Source organism: Etheostoma spectabile, chromosome 5 (assembly GCF_008692095.1).
Source record: "Etheostoma spectabile isolate EspeVRDwgs_2016 chromosome 5, UIUC_Espe_1.0, whole genome shotgun sequence".
NCBI classification, from domain to species: domain Eukaryota; kingdom Metazoa; phylum Chordata; class Actinopteri; order Perciformes; family Percidae; genus Etheostoma; species Etheostoma spectabile.
The window spans coordinates 13633930-13643663 of record NC_045737.1 but is presented as its reverse complement, the minus strand read 5'-3'; the positions used below and the strand labels follow the sequence as shown (position 1 = coordinate 13643663).

Sequence of the window (9734 nt, the reverse complement as noted above, 5' to 3'; positions counted from 1 at the left end):
GTGTGTGTGTGTGTGTGTGTGTGTGTGTCGGTGATGTATGTACTATCATTCCCATCACATTACAGTTATATTTCTATCAGTTTTAGCAGACAAAATACTAAATTTTTTCTCTATAATATCCAGGTATTTTAAGGAGACCCCTACTCTGTACACTGTGTGTGTGTGTGTGTGTGGGGGGGGGGGAATTCACATGGCATATTTTTGCCTGTTTGTACATATTTAAAAGTATTTGTGACAATAACCCTTGGCATAGAGCAGCCAATGTGTATATCTGTAAGTTTGTACATGTGTTTGTCCTGTGCCGCAGTGTTTCACACGTGTTTTTAGATCTTAATGTTTGTGTGTACATGTCAGTGTATTTGTGCAGGGCTGCAGCCCGTATGCCTGTGTTTATTTGTGCGTTGTGTTTATATGTCTGCATCAGTAATTTATTTGCGGTGTATTGTTTGTGTAGTATACAGCGTAAGACTTATTATTGTGGGCGTAGAGCATGATAATTATCTGGTCTGATCCAGAGTAGAGAAGCTGCTTTTGCTGCTTTTCTGGTTTAATTTTGTTTCACACGGCGGACCAATTAACTCAGTAGTAGTTTAATGAGCAGTTTTTTGGGGACTTGTCAGCCCTGCATGTTGTAACTCCAACTGGAATTTGTAGCTGAACTTGTCACATTTTTTCCTTCTCTCTTGACTCTTGTTTGCCCTCAGGTGATGGGATGTGTTTACCTAGATTTGCTTCTGGCTCTTAGATTTCATAATCTGTCACCTTAGTTTGTTTGCTTTACATGGTAATATATGGGTATTCGTTTTTTTTTCATCTGTTTACCTGCCAAGTTTACCTGTCATTGTTCTTACTTGCAACTAAAGTGAAAAGCTTGAAAAAACATTTATCTTGGTGTGAATGCAACCGTCAGTCAGCCGTGTATATTTGTGCGTGTGTATGTGTGCGTGCGTGTGCGTGTGTGTGCGCACCTCGGCAACCGTGTCCCTGCAGACGAGGGTGTGCCCTTTGATAATTTGACATGTTGGGTCGTATCTGTGAAAATCCCACAGGGTTCCTAAAAAAAAAAAAGTGTTCCTGTGTCAGCTGGTTAATAAACGCTGAACCTGAAGACAACACAGATCTTCTGCTGTTGTGGGTGAACATTTTAACAAACACTAATTTGTTTTTTTTATTGGCACAGCCTGATATTAAACCTGCAATCTCTTTATCTGAGACTGAATTTTTTTATTTTTTATTTTTTATTTTAAAGGTCTTTGCTTTAGATCATTAATTCTTCTGTTTTTGTGTCCCCAGCCCCACTGAGCAGTTTAACGTATATCAGCCATTTAAATGCTGATGGTTCATAGATTTTGGACTAAAATGGAGCCCTCTTGGCCATATGACAAAAAACTAATTCTTACATTACACAGAAAATGTGCAGTCTGTCCCCATTAAAATAATAATGCACTTAATGGCTAAACATGTACTGTAGGTTTGGGGCTGTTTTTGAGACCCCTTAGTTAGTTGAGGGAAATCTTAATACTACAGCATACAATAATGTTTAGACACTCCTTCAATTTTGTGTAATATTTGAGTGTCCCCATACTTTTAGCCATGTAGTCTATTATACTTTAGTATTTATTTATTTCAAATTTTTTTGTTGACATTTATTTTCAAGTGTGGACTGATTGGCCAGAAGGGTGTTACATAGACGCAAAAATGACGTCGTTTCTCTGAAAGAAGCTTGTGAATGCAGCTCCGTTTGGCAGTTGTCTGCACAAAGAAGCTCTCCACCTGTCTGCACAAAGAAGCTCTCCACCTGTCTGCACAAAGAAGCTCTCCACCTGTGGAAATACTGAGCACATATTTACTGCTGAGTTATGACCTTCTGCAGAGCCAAGAACATCCTGTTATAATAGCTGAAATCACGTCCTGTTGTTTCCAGCCTGTGTGATTAGTCTGTTGTTCATGTTTTTAACCACGTCTGTAGAGCATGTTGTTGCGTGAATTAGACTCTAAGAATAATATTTAATCACATTTGATACTCTGCTGTGCTGTCAGCGAGAGGCTTTTCTCTCTCTCTTTCTCACATTCGCTCAACGTCTCTCGGCTGCAACACCTGATTGTGTTTCATGTGGCCTGAATTCTTCTTCTGGGGTCAAACGAAGTCACTCGCTCTCCCCGCTGTCAGCCGGTATGTGTTCTGATCCATCTGGGTGATACGGTTGAAGTAAGGTCCAGATATCTAGTCATGAAGATATGTGTTTTATCACATTAAAGAGAAACCGACTGGCTGTGACAACACTTGTATAAAGTCATTTGTGGCTGTGAGGGAGCTTTGTCAAGTCTGATGAAATCATAGTGATGTCATCTGTGTTTTCTCAGCTTGGGCATGGAGACGACACATTCATAACAAACAACCTGTGTTACAAACTGTGGCTGTGTGTTTAACAGAGAGGAAGAGGCTTGTCTTATATCTCGATAACAGTATGTATAACTACAGCATGTTTAATGGTAATTCAATCAATAGATACGTCTTTATGAAAAAAAACACATGATAAAGCCTATTTTTGTATAGCCAACTCCTGTGTGAAATAAATACACAACAGTTGAAAACACAGAGTATTTTCTCATTTTATTAAGAACTTTAGCGCAAAATAGACATAATGTTCACAGATCACAACGTTAAGCGCCGTCCAAATGACAAATAATGCCATAACGCAGTTTTTGGAGATTGCAATAGAAACGATATAGAAAAATATATACAATAGATATTTTTATATAATGCTGACAATATATATATATATATTTGTCAAATTGTCTAGCCCTTGCGTTATGGAAAAGTGGAAAATGTAGTGTCTTGTTTTGTGTGCTAGACCTATACAACTAATTAACAACAGTTTTAAAGGAAATGGAATGCCAAGTGGATTATGTTTTCTAGTCACTGACAGCATATTTCATTTGTGCTTACTACGTACTGCCAGAATATCCGATCTTGCAATAAATTATGCGCTCTCAGTGACTACAGCATTATTTTTTATAGTTTTTGTTTTGGCACTCGCAGCTCTTGGTTAAGGTCAGGGAACGACTGGGGTCTTGGTTTTGTACTGAAATAAGTCCACATTGCAAGAGACACAATGTATTAGTTAACATTTAGCCAAAGCAATACGCTTTCCCTTACCTTAAACATAGTACAGGGCCTTTAAATAGTCAAATAAGTTTAAATTTCTCTATGGTGTATGATGTCAAAAAAGTGCTTAATGCCTCACTTTTCCTGAATTTTAAAATCAAATGTAGTTGTTGTAACAACAGTTGTTTATGAAGCAGGACATAAAAACCAGAAGGTGCAGAGACCGGAGTACTTGTTGACAGTCAATGATGCGAAAGAGTTTACCAGCAGCCAAGTGTTCTCAGCTGCCAAGTGGTCGAGCTGTCACGCTGTCAGTCGGCTGTAAAGGAAATGAATGGATGTCTGCAGACTTGTTGATAATGTGAAGTGTTGATTTATCAAAGTGTCAACATCGAGACAGTTTATAACAAAGTTTTGGGCACTTTTAGGCCTTATTTTTACAGGACAGACCTGAAAGGGGAGAGAGAGGGGGAATGACATGCAGCAAAGGGCTGCAGGTCGGAGTCGAACCCACGGCCGCTAAGTTGATTAAAGCTCTATATACAGTATGTGCGCTTGCTCTACTACCCGATCTAACCCTGGCCACACAAGTGGAGTATTTTATTGTAGAAAAGAGTGATCAACAATTAAATCTGACTAAATTTGTCGCACAGTTAGACTCCTGCCCAGTGTTTAGGTTTCTTCTTGTTTTTAAGTACAACAGTATGCAGATTTTCTTCTTCCTCAGGCAGTTGTTGTACTGAGTCTCCTCACTCTTTGCTCCAACTTGGTCCCTAATGCCCCCACAAATGATCTGATGCTGATCTGAGTTGTTCAGCTACAGGCAGACGCTCCAGCAGGGAGGCTAAAGTCTAACAAGGGCAGGCAAGGGTCAGAAAAGCAGGCAGGCAGAGTAACTAGACTGAAGCCTGGAAAGCTGTATGGTTTAGATTGCACAATAATAGACAGTTTGGCAAAAAGATGGCATGTACTGTAGTTAGGAACACACTGCAGACAACTACTGGACAGGACAAAGAGGGAGAAGATATTAACTTTAGACCAAAAAAGATTACTTGACATTTAGCTTCACAATTTTCTCTTTTCTTATTGTTTCTTCCTGTTGATGTTGTTGTTGTTGTTGTTGTTGTTTCTATGACCCACAGGAAGCTGGTTAACGTCCTGAGATTAGTCAGCTTCATCAAAGGGGTGCGCCAGCGATTTTACATGTCAAAGTGTCAGTTGGGGCTAAGGACTTCAAGTTTAAAAAGTAAAAATAAATCTGTGTGTTGTTCAAAAGAAGTGAGACCTCTGTAGCCTGCTCCTCATCTGCTTCAGGCTGTAATTACCCGCTGTTGGCATAACACACCTGAATCTCTGACCCAAATGTTGGCAGTTAAGAAGCATTTTGGGTAATAAAGGCGTCAGATTTTGACAAGAAAGAAGGATGCGAGGAATAAAAAAAACTGTCAAACGGTCGCAGTTGACTAAATCCCTGATTTTCAATATGTATGAATGTAAAAAGCTGCTTGATCGCTGTGTTATGAACATTTTCGTTTGTACCGCATTGCATTGTGGTATATATTTATGCCAGTGTAGTGTCCAGTATTTCCATACTGGAATTTTTTACCAGAAATAGTATGCATTTCCCATACTATTCTAACTGGCTGGATGCAGTACGTCTCTTTCCACTTAAACAGATAATGTATTATTACTTCTGCAAAGTTGCAAGGTAGAGCCAGCCACTGATAATTTCTCTGAGCATTCGGCCCCAGGATGCAAGTACAGTATTTCCCTTCTTTAGTTAATCAGGGAAGTCCCTTTCATATTTTATTGCCTCATTGTAAGCTTTCCTTTTCTGGAAAACGTGGATAAAATGAAAAGGTGAGACTGGCTTTGATAACAGATTCTGAACAAAACTGTGGAACAATCAATTAAGAAATGCTGAATCATTTTTATGACAGTACCTCTTACCAAACAATCAGAGAGAAGCTGGTTTATGTCTTTCTCAGCCTGGGCGGTCGTTGCCTCCAGTGATCGCCCATTTGGCTGCAGTTGAAATGAAAAAGCATTTTGAAATGCCAGGACATCGGAGGAGTACCTGAATGGCTCTGCTGGATGATTTAAATCTAGAGGCAGCTCAGGCTGGCTTGTCTTTGTCTGTTACTGGGAAACGCTCTCATGGGGTTTGTTTTCCTGTGCAGCACACATGGAGTGTCTGTGGGTCTATAAATGGAAAAGTGAAATTCAGCTGGGATGGTCACGTTGTTTATTTGATGTTGTTCTTCAGGTAAAACAGTTTTATCTTCACCTGCTTTGTGTTCAACTTTTTTTAATCGACTTCCGCTATTTTCTAAATTGCTTTTTTTCGATTCTCAGTCTAAGCCAGTGGTTCTCAAACCTTTTTCAAGCTCAACAACACATTCGTATGGATTTCTTTTTTCATGGCCCCTCCAAATGTGCACTTATAAATGTGTGTAATCAAACTATTATGTGGACTAAACCACCGAACAGAGACCCCTTTAAAACCAGGCTCTCGGTCCACTTCTAAGTCTGCTCTGGTGGTTTGTTTTTTTGTGATTTTTGGATATATAATATGTGACGAAATGAACTGAACTGCTGGTGTGAAAGCACCCCAAGGCACCCAATTTTGGAACCATTTCAATAAGTTGTTTTCAAGTGATGGTCTTTGTGTTTCCTCTATCTGTGTTGTGGCATCCAGTCCTTAAAAACAGGCAGGAAACAGTGTTTTTACTTGAGGCAGAACGTGAATGATTAATTGCATAACTCGCATGTCTGTGTCGTTATTCTCACCGGCTGAATGCAATAAGTCTCTTCACACTTATACACACAGTTAATGTCTTGTTAGTGACAATACGTTATCTGTTACCTCTGCAAAGTTGGAGAGCCAGCCACTGATCATATCTCAGAGCATTCAGACCAATGATGCAAGTACAGTAATTCCCTTCTTTAGTTGATTAGGGAAGTCCCTTTGAATTTTATTGCCTCCTCTTTAGCTTTCATTTTTGTATTTGACAGATGTCTTAACAACACGGAGTTTCCGTCTTGTTGTTGTGGTTGAGGTTGCGCACCATTATTAAGAGGTTTCACTTTATCTTTGATGGGCATGGACTGACCTGCCGTGTTCCGGGAAACCCATTTTCTTTTTCCCCAGCATAAGTTAATGTTTTCTAGTGTTGTTCCTCACTTTGTTGACACAGCTGATAAAGTAAATATGCATGAGCAGTGCGTTGGTAGGGGGTTCGGCCAATCTGTGACAAGGGGAGTGGAAGCTCTGGAGGCTCGCTGATGGGTCTTTTTTGCTCCAGGACTATTAGGATCCTCAGGATTGTGGTGCAGTTCTGAGGGAAGTTGTGATGTTGTGCTGGAGCCAGTGGGCCTGTGGAGTGCAGGTCAGGACAGGTGTCTTCTGGGACTGCGAAGATTATTACGGGACCGTCAGGAGAGCAGGCAGACAGGTTTGATTTACGCTTTATTTTATTTTATTATTCAGCCAAATCTCTCAACCTATTGAGACTAAAGGTAAAGAGACTGAGTAAAGAGACTGAGTCCTTGTTGTTCAGCGTCTATCTGAGGACACGATGATAAGGACTGAACTTTTGACTTTACTGTCAATAAAACTTTGTGTAACCAAAAGATCATCCTGTTTCTACGGATGTAATCCAGGCCACAGATTCCTTTATTTATTAGACCATGTGAGGACACTTGTTACTGGCAAAATATTGGATCTGCTGATACATTTGAAATTCAAATTTAATTTGAAATGGTTTGGTTGATGGGATGATTAGACAGATAATGATTAAGATCCTTTTTCATAAGAATGTAGTTAATGACTAAATCTGAAGCAGACAATCAGTTTTCTTTTGTCATCTCACCTTTTGCTTTCAAAATTAATGCTACACATATTCACAGTTTGGTGTAATATCAGTGAGTAAACCGGGGCCTAGTGGTCTCTCCATTCATCAATAAATGAATGCAAACATGCAAAAACATATTTCAAAAAAACAATAACTGGGTTCATGTTTACATTGCTGTATTCAAGAGATTCATCACATCTTAAATATGATTTCTTTTTAAAAATAGAACTCATTTAAGTATTTATGTCAAACAGTATTGGGCAGACTTGGACTCAGATTAGACTTAGAGCGTAACTCTCGCCAAAATGCAACCATAGGGTGTTTTTGTGAATGTGTCAGAGTCAAACTTTTGTTTAATAGCATAATTAGGACGGAAGCGCCACTTTTAAGATTTACAGTGTTTTAGTTTTTTGCTCAAATGGCCTTTTTGTATGGGAGTGCTAGGGGCATTACTATGATAGCATCAAAATCACTATTTTTAAAACGCTAAGAAGGTTCAACACAACATGAAACTTTGCTCCAAGTATCACCAGGGGCTCTACGCATGAACCCCAGCATTGAGAACATTTTTTGTGTACACAGAGTTTACTAAAAAGAAAGGTTAGATATTTGGTCAAGAATTTCTGCCTAGACTTTGATGTACTGTCACAAAGAGTTTGTAAAAGCAGGAACACATTCAGGTTGGTTCATAAGTGAATAATCAGGCTCTTGCATCACAGTGCGATGCGTCTGCACTGGAAAGTGGATTGCTGCATTTGAAATGAAACAATAGCTGCTGACAATAATCTGATCCCATTATCCTGGCATTGTCACAGTGTTTTGCACTTCACAGCCACACAAAACAGCACTGAGGCTTGACCTCAACTGTCGGCTCCTGTTAAGAGCTGTCAGACTGAGACAACAGGACGGGCAGGAGGCCAACCTTTACCCTGCTGATGTCCTACTCACTCTGGCCTTCCGATTCTGAAAATGTCTAATTGGGGTTTAAAATAGAATTCAAATTGAAGTGGCTTTGTCTGACTCGCTGTTGGCATCTCAAGATCTGTTAACCTCCTGTTAGCTGCCGTCCAATCAGAGATCCTCAGATAGGTTTAGGAAGAAACTAGTCTCGCATTGCCAGGCCTTCCTCCACAGCGCTGTAAAGGAGGGTCTAGCTGCTCCACACAGCATTCCGGGATGGGAAAAAACGTGTTCTGGTGGATTGGCATTTCTTTAAACCAATCACAATCGTCATGGGCGGAGCTAAGCACGGGACGGAAGCACAGTACCTCTGATAAATAGCCTCGGGAAGGAACTTGTTTTGGCGGAACGTGTACGTTCAAAAGTTGTTTTAGTCTTTTTAGCAACAGAAAAACTCAGATTAGTCAGATAGTCTAGCTGTCTAAATTTACCCTGCAGAGATCTGAGTAGCAGTTAACCATAGTCCTCATAAATCCTCCGGAGTTTAAAATTCCAACACAAAAAAAGTGGAAGGTAACGGACATCCGGACGAAAAGAGTGACATGCTGCGGAATTTCCAGCGGGATCGGACCAATCCCGGAAGTGGAACGTCGTGGATATAGACTAGGAAGACCCAGAAGGGGATTGAGTCAAACTGAGTTGTCAGTTAAATGCCTCTGAGGCAAATTTGTGATTTTGTGATGTATAGAAAAAAAACTTATTAAGTGACATTAAGCTTCGGCTTTTAAAGGATTCGTGAAATGTGTTGTTTGCTACCTCCATCCTTCTAAGTCAGTCACAACAACACCTGTCAATCATCTCGCTGAGCTGTCTTCTGGCAGCATTCGTACGGCCTTCACAGGTGAAGAAGGAGCAGACAGAACGTGTAGGATGTTGTCTGAGCGTTTAGCATCTGTGCTTTTCTTTTAGTGTGTTTTCTTCTTGCTGTGATGTAACTAATGGACACTTTATAGAGTGCTGCAGGACTGAGTTCTAAAACCCAGAAATGAGTTAGCAGCAGTTTTGCACTTCCAGTTACTTTGTTTCAAAGTCAATGGGTTTATTGGTTAGATGTCAGAAACTGTCTGTTGTTAACACAAGCTTAAAGCTTTAATGTATAACTTTTTTATGTTTGTGAACGTCTAAATTCAAGCCATCGCCAAATGAGTTGCTACAAAGCTAATTTGGTCTATCAGCTCCACACAACTCTCTGTGGACATCTCAGTAGGGCTGTGTTCAGAAGATTGTGTCATCCGGGGACTTTCGCGTGGATAAACTCGAGTAAAGATAATTAACTCTCCCGAAGAGTCCATCATGTTTTTTAATCCTCCATGTCTTCCTTGGCTACTAGCAACTGTGTGTGTGGGGGAGTCACAAAAGGCTTGTATCATGTAGATGTGCCGTCATTACTTGGAATTCCTCATGGGGAAGAAAGAATTCGGACTATAGCTTTAAGAGATTCTCACCTTTTGGCCTATGACGTAAAATATGCCAGTAAATAGAGAGGCGAAGTCCCTCCCCTTCTGGTAGACCATGGCCATGGGACCTTAACTTGGAAAAAATATGAACGGTAGTGAATGGGGAAAGACAATTTATTTTTTGATCCCGTTTGAATTGAGCCATGAATTACATATATGTTTATCAGTTTAATAGATAAGTCAAAAAAGTCTGTTTATTGTTGAACTGTTGAAGTATAAGACTGTGAAAATACGTCATTAGAAAGATTACACACTTCTAAGTCGCATGGATGACGTCTCCCTGAAGCTGATGTCTGTGTGTATCGTACCGGGGAATTAAGGTTACTCAATTGTTCTTTTGCTTATCTGCTGAAA

At 40.0% G+C, this 9734-nt stretch overlaps 1 protein-coding gene across 3 annotated transcripts in view; it reads left to right on the top strand.

Annotated features, from left to right (window-relative positions):
- The window catches only part of LOC116689159 (ral guanine nucleotide dissociation stimulator), a 65908-nt gene that overhangs the window by 12156 nt on the left and 44018 nt on the right, over positions 1-9734 (top strand). Inside the window, exon 1 of one of the 3 annotated variants that reach the window (XM_032515569.1) lies at positions 6400-6564. The exons of the other annotated variants lie outside the window; for them this stretch is intronic. Within the exon in view, the coding sequence (XP_032371460.1) occupies positions 6463-6564 (102 nt within the window). The 5' untranslated portion in view covers positions 6400-6462. Of the gene's footprint in view, positions 1-6399; positions 6565-9734 lie in introns of those variants that run through there. 3 annotated transcript variants of the gene reach the window in all.